The following is a 17023-nucleotide window of genomic DNA, read 5'->3' on the forward strand; positions in this document are numbered from 1 at the left end:
TATTATTATAATAATAATAGCATATCAAAGCCTAATATAAGTTGATTATAAGAATTTTAATTTATCAATTATTTTTATTTTCATCCTTCTTTTAAACTTTGATTTTCATCTTTTTTATACTAACTATAAGTTACTAACACAATCCTCCCATTCTATTCGAATTTTTGACCGAATGTAAATAAATTAGGGTGACAAAAGGTATGACACCAAAGCTACCATTGCCACTTTCACATCTTCAGGATGAGGGTGGGGTTCTCTCAACTGAACAAAAACAGCAACATGGCCTTGGGGCTTGCTTGCTTGCTGCTTAGTCTCAGGGTCTCAAAAGACAAAAGATGACCAGCACCTGTGCGGCTGTGCCAGACCTTGCCAATAAAACGGCCATGGCTTCAATAAGTAAGTGATAAAGTGTGAAAACGGCACCAAACGGTCTGGTTCAGTTGCACTTAGCCCTGGAATACAAAGTTCCACTTTCACATGAATGGTTCAGTTGTACAAGGAGCTTATGACTTTGTTGATGAATTTCGTTTTGTATACTTTAGAAAAGTTCAAAGCATAATACCGAGGAAATGTTTAACATTGCCAAGTTCTAAACCATAAAATGTCATCGCATTACAATACAGCATCACTGTCTTTGCATCTTTCACAGGGCAAGATAAGTATGGCCACTTAGCATCCTAATCTAGTATTTTTGTCTTCCATTTAGAAAGGCCGGTAACGATCAGGCTCAAAGAGGACATGCAAATGGTCCTTTCGTACGACACACTGGATCTACAATAACTTGCTGCTTCTGACTTCACAGGCACACATCTAATCCCTAGAGATGTGTATAGTTCTCAGAAGAATTGATTTGCCCCAAACTAATGATTAGTCATGCAATGTCAGGTTACCAGCTCACTCTGTGAAGCAGCATGGTTCTACAATTCACATTCAGACGTTGCTACTGGAAGAGATTCATCAATTCCCTATGTTTATGGCCCTCTTTGTACGCGCAAAGGCAAGCCAATTCGGAAGATTAACGCCATGTATTATGAGATAAATAATAAACGCACCATATGCAACTGTAAAACCAGATACCACCGCACCAAACAACCATCCGTTCACTTCAGAAGAGAAAAATTCCACTAAAAGATACCCATTGATCACTATCACCAATCCAGCCACAAGCCATGAAACCATCTACAAACAGGACAGGGGGGAAAAAAAAGGTCAGAATGTGAATTCATAAATTCCCGAATTTCCAATTAGTGGGAAAAAATCACTAATTTCCATTTCAGAACTCTATTAGAATTCAACAACCAAAATTGATAGGCAGAGCAGATAAGAACAGAACAAAGCAAATAAAAGAACTGTGCTCTGCTCTTCTGCTTTAGGTAAGCTATGATATAAATGCATAGAATGGACAAGAAGTAGCAAATCAGAAAAGTTCAAAATCCCCTAGATAGCAATGGCAGCTGAAGAAACAAATGAATATACAAGCATTAATTTAATCATAAACTCTCCCAGTTTGGACACACATGTTTCAAAACACACAATTAAGTTGATTAACAGTAATTCACCTAGGATTTATGCCTCAACTAGAACATCACTAAGGGCAGAAAATATAGCCTAAACCCTAGCATAACACTGAATCTCATACCAAGATTTGCATGGAGAAGACATTTGCATATTAATAGAAACAAAAAACCCAATTATCAACTGCCTAACTAAAGCTTTTGTGTGTTCTAAAAATAAAAATAAAAACACTCAAGCTTTTGTGTGATTTTCCATAGACAAGTTCAAGTTCTAAGAGGAGCACAAAGGGGCACTTCTCCAGCAGCATAAATAACAAAAGGGGAGACCCTGATAACAGTTACTAAGCATGTTTTCACCTTTGTGGAAGTACAAGTCATTGATAAACCACATAGTTGCATTACCAAGTCGTTGTTAAAGCACAGAGAGTAAGGTATTCAACTATGATTTGGGTAATAGAGATGGTCACCTTGTTCACATTTAAGCATTTATAATGGAAAACACTCAAGTGTTGGCAAAGAACACTGAGGAGAAGATTTATATTAGGCAATGCCAAGGCAGGGGTGTGAATGGGTCCGATTTCTGAGTAGACCTGAGAAACAAACAAATGCCATTGGTTCAATTTAGTTCAATTTTTATCATTTCAGTTCAGTTCTGGGTACAATTTTATGACCCTATTGAATTAAATTCAGGTTTGGGTTACGCCATCAGGAATATAGTCATAGACCCAAGCCGAACTTTATTGGGTTATGTTGGTTCAGTTTTACTTTGTGGTTAGGTCAGTTCGAAGTCTAATTTTATGAACCCAATAAAGACTTATTCAGGTCCAGGTTAATATTAGACTCGAACCAGCTCAACCTATGGACACCCCTACCTTAAAAATTGAAGGCCAGACTACATAGACACACAAGAAAAGAAGAAAGAACAAAAGAAAAATCTGAAGTAGTTAGAAGTACCATATTAAAATACTATCCTAGGAGTCCAAGAACAAAATTAACCTAATCCACCTAACACATGTATAACTACATCCAAATACATCCATCCTTGCATGTTTTAGCATCCTAGGAGCTAGGACCTAGATGATCAATTATCCTTACCCAACTACCAGCAAGTAGTTAAGTTATCCATTTTAGAGAAAACACTGAAAGACAGATAATGATCAACCTCACTGATACACACCATCTGTTCTAGAGATGATATGCATCACTAACAATAGAGGGCTTGCAAAAAAAATAAAATCTCACAAATTTACAATAACGTAATAGTTCAAATTGATTAATTTTTAAAATACTCCTAGGATTGATTTTCACATTATTTCATTATCAACATCTTCATGCAAATTTCAAATTGAATCGTGCTATAATGTAGTATCACAGTCCATGTCACATGGACCATTCTAAAGTTGTGGAGAACCTTTATCAGACACATGACAATGGAAAAAGCACATGGGCAATGCAGTAGCATATCGCCATATCCAATTAAACATGCAGCTCATGAAGCAATAATATTTACTACATAATAATTCATAAAGACTCCAACTTCGGCATAAACTCTACATTTGTTCGTTCGCATCATTTCACTGAAAAATAAAGGGAAGTATTAGACAATATTAACTCTAGTTTCTTCATAATGGCAGAGGAGACAATATTAATTCTGATCATGAGGGGCATATTGCCAAACCAATATCCATCCTAGTCCACACAGCATAGATCATGACTATTATAGACATTCTTACTTGTAGTACACTACTTATAAGAAACAAGTTCAAGAAGGTCTAGAGGCAACAGGAAAACAGCATAGCTGAACAGTTGATAACAAAATGATGTCATAAATACTATTATCACCATCATAAGTTTATAAGCAAAAAAAAAAAGAGATAGCATTTTATATGGAATCAGCTGATGCAACATATGCGGATTCTTTCATTAGAGTTCCTTGAATGAATTTAAGGTGTAGTAAATATGATCATTCAGTTAATAAAATACTCTGATCAATTTCAGTAAGAGAAGAAGAAATGTATCCAGAGAGAGATGTACCTTTAGAACAGTCCCAATTTTGAGAACACCCATGACCTCTTCCTTGGACACCAAAAAGAGAAGGGGAATAAGTGCAAAAGGGATCTGAACTGACTGAAGAACATTAAGCCATTCATTCAGAACATCTAACTGGGCTTCTGAGGTATCAAAAGCAAGAGCAACTATCATGGTTGGGACAATAGCAAAGCTTCTCGTTATCAATGCCCTGAGCCATTTTTTCAAACGCAAGTTCAGAAAACCTCCCATGATAAACTGCCCTGCGTAAGTTCCAGTAATTGTGCTACTTTGTCCAGCAGCTAATAATCCAACACCCCAAATATAAAGTATGGGAAATAATCCTCCCCCAAATTTCTCTTGAAGATACTGCCCGGCATTTACGAGTCCAATGCTATTAGCCACGTAAGTACCATAAAATGCCTTTGCAAACACAGTAGTAACAAATAAATTGATTACAAAGGAGATTGCAAGAGCAGCTGTTGACTCTATGGAGTAATACTTTAGGGCTTCTCGAAGACGGCCAATCTTGCGGTGATCAATCTCTCGCGATTGTACAAGGGCAGAGTGCAAGAATACATTATGAGGCATGATAATGCAACCCACGACACCCACAGCCTGCTGTATTGTTTTTGAGCTAAGTTTTGGGATTAAAACACCTGCAAGAAAATCCAATTTCAGTGCCTAGAGTTAAAGAAGGCTAACACTCTCCCCAAGACAAAACAAAATAGAAGAAGTCTGATATTAAAAGATCTCTTACAAATTTGAAAAAAAAAAATTAAAAAAGAAAAGAAAAAAAACTTACCAAGAAGAAGTTCCACTCCACTGGGTTTTGTTTCACCAAACATCCACGCAAATGACAGTGCCATAATTGCAATAAGAACAGCAAAAACTGCTTCCAGTTTCCTTACACCATAGTTCTCAAGAAATAAAAAGACAAAACTGTAATAGAAAAAACAGAAATTAGCAAAATCACTCATTCCGACTAACCGACTTCCTGTTTGATTGCTAAGGGCATTTAGCTAACAGGAAATAATATTTCCAAATCTTATATTAATTGATTATTTCAAGTCACAACTTGACTCCAGTTCATTCATTGTGAAAAAGTAGAAACAGTCTGGGATGAAACATGACAAACCCGCAAATAGGCATATCTTCATTTGCTTATCAACTCAACAGAGGCTTGGGTAATATTTATTTCCCTTATAAAAAGGTAAAACAAAAACAGTAGAGGGTGAAGTTCCAATTTTAAGATAATTTACTGAAAAAATGCACTCATTCTCAAGAAAATATAACAACTGAAGCCCCCCAATCCCAAATTTGACAATCAAATTGAACAGAATGCGAAAAGCAACTTACCAATCGCAAGCAGTTATGGTGACTCCAGCCCAGAGCGGAATAACGTTGTTGCTGAGAATCTTGATGGCGATCGCGCTCCCGATGACCTCTTGAATATCGGAGCCGATAAGGGCCAGCTCAGCCATCACCCAGAGCAGCAGCCGGGCCCACTTGGGGTACTCCTCGCGGCAAAGCTCGGCCAAGTGGCGGCCTGTGGCAACGCCGAGCCGGGCGGAGAGGAGCTGGACGAGGAGGCCCATGGCGGTAGCCCAGAGCAGCAGCCACAGCAGAGAGTACCCCGCGATGGCGCCGGACTGGAGATCGCCCTCCAGGTTCCCGGGATCCAGGAAGGCTATGCTCATCAAGAAGCCGGGGCCGGTGAAGAGCCACATCTTCTTCCATGAGAATGGCGGCGTCTTGTCCCAGTCGCCGTCGTCGTCGTCCCCCTCGCCGACTCCGACGATGTGGACTTTCTCGGTCTTGTCGTAGGCCGACTCTTCCTCGTCAGTATCGGGCGGGCAGTTGAGCAGCAACCGCTGCTGCTCCGGCGGTTCTTGAGGGGCCATTGCTGAAGCTCCGCCGTGAGAGGTGGTGCGTGGGGTATTTGAGTTGATTGGCGTGGTGGATGAAGAGAAGAAAGTGGGCTGAAGTCTTTTTGAAAAGCTTGAAAGTTGAAGAAACTACCTCCAGCTCAGGCCGCTCCCTCCCCTTCCTCTGATGCGTTGTGGATTGGGTTGGTCTGGGGTTCGGGTCGGATATGGCTGGGGTGCGACTAAACTACGGAACCACGTTGCTGCCACGTGGAATACCGTGTTTAAATAAATAAATCAAAAGGGCAGATTGCTCTTGCTTGCTCGATCCGAAACTAGGAGAATTTTGAGACGATGACGTTCTTATTATCGAATTCACAATTAATTTATTGATGTAAATTTTAATTTATCATGACTCAATTATTTGACTTGTATTATAAAAATAAAAATAAAATAATTATTATTTGATAAATATTTTAAATAAAACAATGAAATAAAATATATATATATATACAACTAAACGGAGATAAGAGCATATTAAAATATTAAATAATTGTCCACTTAATCTCACGCGCAGGCAGCGCAGATAAATAAAATCTATTTGGCGCAAAGATATTAAAAAATTGAAATAAAAAATTGAAATATATAGTTTTGGATGAGAAGGTAAACTTGGTCTGGGATGGACTGTGGAGGGATGCATAAATAAAATAAAGGTAGTCCATCGCTATCAAATTAAATAAATCCAAGCAAGAAATAGAACACAACATTACAGAATATTTGGCCCTTTTTCCTCTTATGGTATAGCTAGCTGGCTGGCTAGCAAACATTATCATGACAAGATTCGAAATTAAAATTTCATCATTATTTTAATAATATCATGTTTATACTAATATCTCAATATCACTACAAAATACACCGTTAAATATATGATTTCCCTTTTTTCAAATAAATATTTTTAGGATTTGTTTAGCATGGTTTTAAGGTAAGTTATGTATTTTTGAGACGTAAATTTATAAAAAAAAAAAATATTAAATGGTGTTTACTAATGAGTTTTTAGTTTATTTACAAGTCAAGAGTTAATTTCTGTTCAAAATAATGTTAATTACCTAAAGAATATATTCAGTTTTTCATTCAAAAAGTTACTTATAATTTTACAACTAAATACTTAAATTATGTTTTTACAAACTTACAGCAACAACAACACCAAAAATGAATACAAAACTCATATCAAGAAACTGATACTCCACATAATAGTTTTTTTTTTTAATTCCACATAATAGTTTAACGAAATATTATATATATATATATATATTAGTGTCAATATTCAGAATTGGTCGACGATGATTCGTTGGCCCGTTCTGGTGTGGTGGATTCGAGAGGGAGAAAACAGGATACTTGATTTAACATCTTGATCTGCCGACCCTTCCCTACAAAGTACTCCAATGTCCAAATCAGTGAGCGAGCAAGTAAGAATGCAAAGTATTTGTCTATAGACAAGAAAAACATATCCCAACTCTCAGAAAAGCTTATTGATATATATATATATATATATATATCTGAGGACATGCCTTCCTACATGTACTGTACGTATACAGATGATGGGATGGAATTAGCCAGCATTGGCGGGGACAGCTATGCAGCAGCAAGGTGTCGACGAGACTCTCATTAATGTGGATGAGATCCGTCATTAATGAGGATGAGATCTGAGATGAACGCACGAAAATCCAGACACGATTGTAATGATGTTGTAAAAAGGGGCCAAGATGGGATTGGAGTGGGCTGGCCAAATAGGCCGAGAAAATGGGCCTAAATAGTCCAGCTGTGGCGGCCCCTGACCTATTGATATATCGTGGCATACGCCATTTCTGTTACACAAGCTGATCAGCTGAGCCAACGAACTACAAGGATTGCTGGGAGTTCACTTGGTACGTAGCTGGGAGCTCACTCGAATACATTGATAAGTTAAAGGCATTACCAAGAGCTCGTTTGGTCCTATCGTATGAGCCTAGGTTCCTGCAACGCCTGAGCTCACTTTGATAAGTTCAGCTCAATGTCTCCTTGATCTTAAGCGGTTGGGCTGGCTCACTAAATTAAGTCTAGCCCACATAGAATAGAGCATGAAATACCCGTAACAGTTAGTAATGTTATTTGTATATTAACTTTGAATATTTAATTTTGACACTTACATAATTATAAGTCTTTTTTAAAAAAGTTAATAATATTTTTATAAAAAAATTATTAACATTTTTGCTATTTATAGAAAGTATTTATAGTTTATAAAAAATAAATATTTTTATTATGTAAAAATGTTTATAATTTTCAAAAAATGTTTAAAGTGTTTCTAATTAATAATTTATAAAAAATATTATTAATTTCTTAAAAAAAACAGTATTCCCAGCCCCTTCCTCTTTTTTCAAGATTATCATTTTCGCAAAGGACAAAAGGAGGTTGTGGCAATCGACGTGGAAGTCGAGCGTCACTGACGACGGGCCGACGAAGGAAAGTGTGAGGAAAGACGAGTCTTCTGTCTGCAAGTGTGTGGCCACCGCACGCTGACCCCTGGTAGCACGGGCTTCCGTGCTCCCGCCTCCCGCGGCACAAAGCAAGACCGCATGCTTACCCGTGGTAGCACAGGCTTCCGTGCTCCCGCCTCCCGCCGCACAAATTGTTTGTGGTACCACACGTCATCAGCTCACCAGTTAGCGAGTGAATATTATAATTAGGCTTAAGTTTTGTAAATTTTAATTATATTATGAAAAATTCTAAAAAGCCCAACAGGCATACCAATCAAGTTATTCAAATGGAGTAAAAAGATAATTTTTCCCTCACGCCCTACTCTCCCATTTCCCCTCCCATGGATTTGCCCCGCCCTTGCTGCTCTCGTCCCCCTTGCCATGACCACTGTTGTCACATCGCTGTCACCTTACCTTACCTCTCTGTCATCGCCGTCTCGCCTCGTCGACAGTCGTTGCATCGAGAAAGAAAGAAAAAGAATAAGGCAACAAGAAATCTTTGATAATAGGTGTTGTAACACTTGAGAAATTCTAAAAGACTTAAGTGTAATTTGACTTGGGATGTAAGTGAAATTTTCATAAGTTTTGGGGTCATAGTGTAAATTTTACATTTAAGAGTGATCGAATCAACTGAAAGGAATGCATTGAAGTGTAAATATCTAAGGAAAATTATATGGGGTTGACAAACATTTCAAGACATGATTTATGACATTGAAAAAAAATCAGATAAAAAAAACAGTTTTTGATATACCTGTAGTTTAGGCTGAAAAATCGAATTGTCATAGAAGATTTTCAAGAAGTCAACAGAACCTTTAAGAGAGTTTGATTTTGTAAGTAGAACAACCCTAAAGTGATTTCAAGTTGAAACTAAATGATTAGCGATCAAATTGCACAATCGGGCATAAGTGTAAATTCTTAATTTTGATCGAGAGAGGTCGAAAAAAAGTTTTTTTTTTTTTAATTTTCGAGGGTGAAATGAAGATTCTAGATCTTGAAGGTCTTAATGGAATTATTGGAAAAATTATGAGCTTTAAGGAAATGGCCAAAATGCAAAAGGAAAAGTTGGAGAGGCTAAAGTGTAATTGTCAAAAGTCTGAAAATGTGAAACCTGCAAACTCGCATGGTTGCCAGAAAAATTCCACGATTTTGGCGATGGTACGATCAAAGTTGGCCTAGGGGAGGTTCCTCGTGGCTTAGAAAAGCTTGAAGACCAAACCTTAGTCAGGTGATTGGGCGTGAGGTGGCTGGGTTTTGCCTATAAAAGAGGGCTGAGGGTTTTAAGTTTTAAAGCATCAAATTGGTCATGTTTGTGAGTGTTTTTGAGGGATTAGATAAAGGGCTTTTGTTCCTCGTGTCTTGGAGAGTATTTTTGAAAATTTCGATGAGGTTTCATCAAGCTTTGAAGGTGTTTCGAGAAGTGGCTGAAAAATTGAAGCTTCGTCGAAGACGAGCTTTTGAGGGACTTTTGGCCATTGTTTCGAGTATTCAAAGGTGCCATTGGGATCGACTCAAGGTGTAGAGCAAGTTAGAAGCAAAATCCAGCATTGCCGGTGTGCTGAGTCGAAAAAGACGACATGCGCGTGAGTTGCACACGCTAGTCATTCACGAGCAATACACATGCCAACGCGGAGGACACGTGAGACTAAGGGTAATTCTAGAATTTCTTCTGTTATTTTTCTGAATTTATTTTATGAATTATGGTGTTGGAAAAATGTTTGAGCAAATATTTATTTTTGAATTTTTGAGAGAAAAATAGAAATAAAATAGGTGAAAATTATGAAGGAATTGAGAAAATAGATTTTGATATTCCTTTAAATAAATATGATGTATAGGGTACAGTGAGGTTCAAGATTGAGCAATAGTACGATTGTTTGAGGTTTTACATGACATTTGAGGTTGACACGTATATCGAGGCATTCTAAAATTGTTCAAGGTGAGTGGTTCTACCCTAAATACATGGTTTTGAAACTACCTAAACTTGATTTAATTACATGCAAAGGGTTTTGTTGCATGTAAATGGTTTTAACTTGTAATGACTATTTTTATGTGGGAAGTTCGTTCCAAAATGTTTTATACATGTGCATTGAATTCTGTGTGATAAATTATATACATTAAATATTGTTTTATATGATGTATCGAATTATGGCATGTGGCATTGGCTTGCTTTTGTATTGTCCATGTAGGATGTGAGATGTTAACTTGTTGCATGGCACTAGAGTGATAACACTAGGGAAGCATGCTAAGAGGAAATGTCCACTTGTGGCGGGACTAAGAGTGGACACTACCATGGCGGGTTGACAAGTGGCGGGGCTGAGAGTGGAGACTACCTCGAATCAGCTTAAGCGGCGAGGCTGTGAGTGGACATCACCCCAGGTGCTTTTGAATGATAGCATTATTTTTTAGGTAGACGTGGATTCCCAGGGATAGTGTTGACCATCTTGTGGCCAGGATTTGTGTTGAGGTAATCTAATATAGTTTTGAATGAAAACGTAATTCTTGACATGATTGTGGGGTGATTTCCCGAGTTCCTGAATTGATGTTGACCATTCCGTGTCAAAAGCAGTAACGATGATTTTTTGTTATGTCAGGGGGAAGCATTGATGTTGCCATTTTAAGGTAGGACTGTGTTATGCCAATGTGTCGGTGTAGTTGTGTTGCCTTTAGAAAGAATGCATTTTTTCGACTATGATTAAATGTTGTGTGGGATTTTCTTGGGCGGTGACATGTCAGGGATTTGTTAATTTTGTTTCATATACTGCATATATTCATGAAATTGTTTTGAACTCTCATTTAGATGATTCAATATCTTATTTGGACTTTGTCCCTGAAATATTTAAATATTCCAGGTGAAGGCAGCGGTGCCAAAAGGAACAAAAATTGCCGAGGGGTGACAGCTACTTGTAGATGGTTCATAGTATGAGTTTTTGTTTATGATGTATTATATTTTGATGATGTCATGTTAAAACGATAATACGGTTTTCATTTTATGAATAAAGTAGTTTCGGTTATATTCTATTTGAGGTTTCGATCTAACTTTCTCATTTATAATAATATTATTTGTCTTAGTTTACTGATTTTAAATTTGATATGTTGAGAAGATTTAACGGAATTATCATAGAACGATTTATATTATGTATTGTGAAAAAAAAAAATCTCAAAATCTTATATCATTTAACGCTTGAAAAAATCAGGACGTGTATTGGGCTTGTTTGTTGCAGCTTAAAAGCTACAACTTTTAGCTTCTAGTTTAAAAAAAGTGAGTATGTAGTGTTTGTTTTACCTTTTAGAATTTTAGCTTATAGTTTATACTAGCTTTTAGAAGGGGTAGAAGCTAGCTTTTTTAAAACTGGGGTATCCCAACTTCTACAACTTCTGATTAAACAGTTATATTTTTTCGATAATTTTGCCCTTATTTTTATCAAAAAATTACTCTTCTGTCCACGCAATCAATGGTCTCTCTTTTCCACCGTCATCTCCATTTTCAAATTTCTTCTTCTCTCTCGCCATCTCCCTTTCTCTCTATACACTAATTAATTTTCTTATAACACTTGAAACTTATACATATACACTAATTAATTTTTAAATTACCATTCTATAACTATTAAGGGTATTATGAATAATTATATAAAAATAAGTTATTTTATAGCTTATAGTATCAAACACCACAACTGTTTAATTATAATTTTTAAGAAATTATAACAAACAAGTTCACAACTTATTCTAAATTTTAAAAATTATAATTTAAAAAATTAAAAACTATAATTTCTTTAATTAAAATACAACAAATGGGGCTTTGTATATATACGCGCACAGCGTGGGATTGCAAGGAATCGCAAAATTTTCGCACCGGTTGGACGCTCCCATCGCATCTGCTTGAAGGATAAAAGGGAAGACTGACAAATAACTTGTGCTACTCTTTTGAAGTTAAGACTCATCGCAGGACGGACACTTCAACCAAATAAAGTGTTATTTTAAGAATAAATATAAGAAAGTGTGATATTTTTTACAATTACTGGCTGATTTCAACCCAATCCGACCCGAGGCTGGGCAGCGTGGGTTGGTTGATTCGAGATTATTCTAGGCGCGAAAGGCCGTCCTCGAGGGGGGTGATTTTCGCTTTTTGTCTGGCAGCTCTTGCCTTCTGACATCCGCAGGAATGGGCTCAGAAATGTCAACATCTTCCTCTCCCTGGCATATGACAATGATATGGCCTCCCTCAATTCGCAATAACAATGGACGAAACCCAATTATTCTTTATTCTTGCATTGCGTTCAGACACCACCACGCCACTATCTTTCAAATTAATTACGTCTTATAATCTTCCTAAAGTGTACAAATATTATTACACTTTGATTTTGAAGTTCAATTAAATTATTTATTTCAAATAAATTATTATTATATTTTAAAGAGACAAAAATAATTTAAATTTATAACTATATAACATTATTTTAATTGAAAATATAATTGGTCCTAACAATAAAATTAAAGCATCAATAGAATATATATATATATATATCATAACGACCCTAAATCTAGTGACTTATTTTGCACTTTGCCTTATTATTTATCTGTGATAGGATAAAATTCTAAATGATAATATAAATATATATATAAATTTAACTTTATATGAATATGTAATAACAAGTGATTGATACTGGGCCTCCACGGGAGCTAGATAAAACTCGAATAAAGCTCCGTTTCAGGCCCTGTTTTCAACTGACATAATTGGGCTGACGGTATCAACCAAAGCCCAATCGTGCGGACCATTGGGCTTCAATGTTACTCTGCACGATCACGCAATCTTATGGTCGAATCTCAGATTAATTTTATGGAGGAATTCATCCTCATCCACAAGCCATTCATTCAGTGCCACAAGACAAGATGTCTACTTTGTTCATTTCTTCTACCATCCATAAATGTGTTGAAAATTTAAAAGTAAAATAAATAGTAGATTTATTTTGTTAAATATATGCATTAATTTGGTTAGTGAAATCATTCAAAAAGGACATAGACCTAAATATTTTTGCAGCTAAATTAATACTTCTCTTTTGTCACAAAACTCTGTTAATAAAAGATACGAAAAATAAGGAAATGACAATTAACAAGACCAATAATATCTTCTTCTTTTTTTTTTTAATAAATAAGGACAAATAAAGAAACGATTGAGCTTAATCCTCTAATATATTTTTCATACAGAAAATATTTCTCAAACAAAGAGGCTTTAATATTTTCAAAATTATAAACTACTTTGTCCAAAATTTCTTCTCAATATAATATACTTGGTCAATAATGAGCTAAATTATTAAGAGCCAGATTTGGAGCTTAATCTGAATAATAATGAGAACAAAGTAATTTTGCTAAGCAAGAATTAATTAAAGCATGATTGACAATAATTTACCAACTATTTATAGACATAATAAAAAGTTATTTATACTATCAGCCTATCAAAATTGAACTCAAAGACTTAACCAATAACTTGCTCTTAATATTTGTCAAGATCAAGTACTTTTATTTTCATGCTGCAGTTAACCGCACAATTTGTATCATATATAGAAGAGTTCAGGTGAAGTAATCCAAAAAAATAATAATAATATAATAAGAATTAATTTGTATATAAAAGTTAGTGACAAATTGTAACTTTTTCATTAATTTCAAACGGGAAAGCTAGCTGACCATTTGACATAAATTTTGCAATATATATATATAGTCAAATAATTGAAAAAAAATATATATATATATATTTCTGACGTGAGATTCAGTGTTATATTAGTCTATATATCACGTCCATAATTTGGGTTATTATTAATTTCTTTTAAAGTTTAAACTGTCGCTCTCAAATTATTTTCTTGTTGCCACCCAAAAGAAAAAAGCTAACCTTATCTGCAGTTGTTAGCCGCCCTTCACATCAAATAAGGGAAAACAAGAGGAGTTATCGTTCAAAAGCCAGCTACTCCATTTCGCATATATATATATATATATATACATGTTAGTTTAACTTTCTAGCCCTATTAATTAATTATATATGTCGATTGAGAGAGCCCCCAAGGATACAAGAGACAAAAGCTGGGTTTACTTACATAACATAATTAAAAGAATTAAAAGCTGGGTTTAATTAATTTGCATTCTAGCTAGAGCTTGTATATGGTTCGAAGCTATGGGCTAATTAAAAGCGAGTTAAATATATTTTCTTATGTTATAGTAATGAGCAAGAAAAAGGGAATATGCAGCACGTGCCCTAAAATCCATGCAGATAAAGCTCACAAATATAAAATTTGCACAAGGACAGGAAGACCATGCAAGCAAACCTACATGAATAAAGGCAGGGCCAGCAGCCAGCAGCCGCTGAAGAGCACTCGGCTTTTTCAGCGTATTTTCTTTCCCTTTAAGAAAGTTAATTGTACCTAGAAAAGACAAGACTTGATCATATGCTAAGACAATAACAGCCACATCCCCACAGATTATTTGAACCTACACAAAGCCAAGCCCTGCAATTTCAAAATGCAAACCAAAGACACTTTCCAAAGCTAGATCACTATCAACAAAGCCACAGAAAGAGACTGGACACTGAGAGAAACTAACAGATTACTGTCTTTTGTTTTCTTCTCTCTCTCTCTCCTCCCCCCCCCCCCCCCACCCCCGGGCCCGGGGTCCAGATCTCAAGGGGCATGTTTGTTTCTAGCTGACCGGAAGAACTTTTCCTCGTCGTCGTCAACGGCGTCGTTCAGGGGTCCAGTGCGGCGGAGCTGGGCTGAAATGCGCCGAGACCACTCTCGAACCCAAAAGTTCCATGATGGGTGTGAAGTTAACGCATCTCGGAACCTTATACTGATTGATGGAGGCGCCTCTAGAAATGGCGTAATCCATCAGCTCCTCAAAGGTTCCATTTTTAACCACCCTTATCTCCAGAGGCCCGATCGAGTTGTCGGCGACTCGGCCTTGTCTGTACACCGAGTTCAGGGACTCTTCCATGGTTAAGCAGCAGCGGTTCAAGACCTCTTCAGTAGGGGAGTTGGAAGGGTCTTTCACCATCAGTTCCCAGTAAATCACGTAATGACCCGGAATCGTCTTCGTATCGGCAAAGCTCGTGTACTCGACTACGCTCGTATTGTATTCTCTCAGAAGCATTGAAGCGTTTTCTATGGCCTTCTGGAGCTCCGCCTCGTCGGTTTTGTCCGCGTCTATGCTCAGCAACACGTTCTTCCTCCTTATGAACTTGAACTGTGGCGCCGAGTTGTGGAACCCGGTGACCCGGAGGATGTCCCCGACCCGGTACCGGCACAGCCCAGCGTATGTCGTGATCACGAGCTCGTACTCTTTCCCGACCTCCACGTCAGTCAGGTCAACAAGACGAGGCGGCGCGTGGCGGTTCGGCGGCGGAGCGTAGGGGTCGTGAGGGAAGAACTCGAAATAGGCCATGTTTGGCATGATGGTATAAGAAACCTCGGATGGCTTCGACATGGGCTTCAGGTTAAGTCCGAAGTAGCACTCCGACGAGGCATACATTGTGCAAGCAAGCGGCAGCCCGCCACAGTAGTAATCGAGCGTCGGAATGTACTGAGCCATTGCGCCGGTGACAATCACGTCCAGGTACTTGGTGTTGGGCCAAATTCTGGTTATAATGCGGTCCCAATTCTCAGTTTCACATTCTTTCACGATGAACCGAGCCAGTTCCTCGTTTGGCCGGAGGATATTCAAAATGCAATCACGAAGAGATGGGTCCAAGATTCTAGGGTTTAGAGTGCCCGTTGCGATGTCGTCGGAAAGTTGCCTCCAGTTGAGCTGAAGGAACCGGATGGCGCGGAGGAGGCCGGACGCGAAGACGGCGCCGACGCGGAGGACTTCATGGCGCATGATGAGGCCGCAAAGCATCTGGGTGTACATGCTCTGGAAAGAGTCGGCGCAAAGAATGGCCTCGTTTGGGCTGGTGTAAACGTTGTAAGGATCGTATGGCCTGGTCTTGAAATGCGAACTCTTGTAGTAACTGGTCAGAACTGGCCGTGCAAGTAGCCCTCCTGGCGTCTTCGTTTCGGCTTTCACGAACAGAAAGTACAGTCCCTTCCCTTTGTCCAATCCCGGAACGTAACTGTATGTTGCATGTTAAAGTTTGATCATTGTTAAAAACTTACTAATTATATATGCCGCAAAGTTTCGAGGATGAAATTTGGAATGCTTACAGGTTCATTACAGGAGTGAGAAGACTGTATAGCAATTGCCTTCGGTCCAGTTCTTCTTGAATCGTCGGCATCAGTTTTCTTTCCCCTGCAGACGTGCCAGAACTGCGAAACCGAAAATGAAGAAGATGAGCTCATAATCATTTGCATTCACGTGAACAGCCTTTCATTTTCATATTGATGGATAAATCCGGGAATAGTCTTTATGTTTCTTTTACTTAATTTCTAGCTTTTTACACCAAATACGTAGAGATTCTTACGAAACCCGTAAAACCAAAAATGTGGGCGCCCCTAGTAACCGGTTTGTTTTTTACCTGGTGAGAAATTCAGAGATGGGAAGCGAACAGAAGATCGGAGAACGATCTCCGTTGGCTATACGTTGGATATCAGGCTGAAGATCCTCGTAGGTCACCACCGGCACTCTAGTCTTGAACGTTTCTCTGTCGGTCGCTCCGCCGAGATTGAACCGCCGGAGGTATTCCGTCCCGGCATTCCTGGCGAGAATCTCCACCAGAACCTTCTGCTGCACGGCGTCGGCGTTCGTCGTCATCTCCTCAATGAACTGAAGAGCCTTCGCGTCCTTCTCACTGGCCGGAGGAGCGATCGGCGAGGGGAGACCAGAATCCACGGCCATGACAAGTAAGAAATATTGGATTAAAATCTACGGTATTCCTGTTAGTGAAAGAGCTGGTTTTGTGGGTTCCAAGGCCATAGACCAAGCTGGGTTTATATAGCGGAAAGGGAGAGGGAGATTGTCCAAAATTCCTAAATCAGATGCCACCTAGGAGCCGACGTGGAGGGGGGGGGGGGGGTTGGAAAGAGTTGGAAGGAGGAACACCGCGATGGGTCGACAATGATATATTTTCGACATATATTGTAGGGAAAGGGGGGGACATGTGGGCCCACAACACGTCAGCGGAGCCAAATAA

General features: G+C 38.2%; 2 protein-coding genes across 2 annotated transcripts; both read right to left on the reverse strand.

Annotated features, from left to right (window-relative positions):
• Positions 1-547: 547 nt before the first annotated feature.
• LOC127803495 (metal transporter Nramp3-like) lies at positions 548-5634 on the reverse strand. The gene is made up of 4 exons (XM_052339747.1): positions 4902-5634; positions 4348-4484; positions 3549-4201; positions 548-1179 (listed from the first exon to the last, which is right to left on the reverse strand). The coding sequence occupies exons 1-4, from the start codon at positions 5444-5446 to the stop codon at positions 958-960; spliced, it is 1557 nt and encodes a 518-aa protein (XP_052195707.1). The 5' UTR covers positions 5447-5634; the 3' UTR covers positions 548-957.
• Positions 5635-14168: 8534 nt separating this feature from the next.
• LOC127804930 (probable indole-3-acetic acid-amido synthetase GH3.1) lies at positions 14169-16808 on the reverse strand. The gene is made up of 3 exons (XM_052342034.1): positions 16409-16808; positions 16098-16199; positions 14169-16006 (listed from the first exon to the last, which is right to left on the reverse strand). Exons 1-3 carry the CDS (start codon positions 16726-16728, stop codon positions 14632-14634), a joined length of 1797 nt encoding a protein of 598 aa, XP_052197994.1. The 5' UTR covers positions 16729-16808; the 3' UTR covers positions 14169-14631.
• Positions 16809-17023: the final 215 nt, after the last annotated feature.

The sequence above is a fragment of the Diospyros lotus genome, chromosome 6 (genome assembly GCF_014633365.1).
Source record: "Diospyros lotus cultivar Yz01 chromosome 6, ASM1463336v1, whole genome shotgun sequence".
NCBI lineage: Eukaryota > Viridiplantae > Streptophyta > Magnoliopsida > Ericales > Ebenaceae > Diospyros > Diospyros lotus.

What these genes read in the sequence shown, in the direction of transcription:
- LOC127803495 (XM_052339747.1), bottom strand. Translation starts at nt 5,446, where the DNA reads ATGGCCCCTCAAGAACCGCCGGAGCAGCAGCGGTTGCTGCTCAACTGC. An exon ending in TGGAGTGGAACTTCTTCTTG is followed by an intron (nt 4,202 to 4,347) that starts GTAAGTTTTTTT and finishes ATTTTCTTGCAG; the next exon opens with GTGTTTTAATCCCAAAACTT. An exon ending in AAATTGGGACTGTTCTAAAG is followed by an intron (nt 1,180 to 3,548) that starts GTACATCTCTCT and finishes TCCTGTTTGTAG; the next exon opens with ATGGTTTCATGGCTTGTGGC.
- LOC127804930 (XM_052342034.1), bottom strand. Translation starts at nt 16,728, where the DNA reads ATGGCCGTGGATTCTGGTCTCCCCTCGCCGATCGCTCCTCCGGCCAGT. An exon ending in ATCTCTGAATTTCTCACCAG is followed by an intron (nt 16,200 to 16,408) that starts GTAAAAAACAAA and finishes TCGGTTTCGCAG; the next exon opens with TTCTGGCACGTCTGCAGGGG. An exon ending in CTCACTCCTGTAATGAACCT is followed by an intron (nt 16,007 to 16,097) that starts GTAAGCATTCCA and finishes TGCAACATACAG; the next exon opens with TTACGTTCCGGGATTGGACA.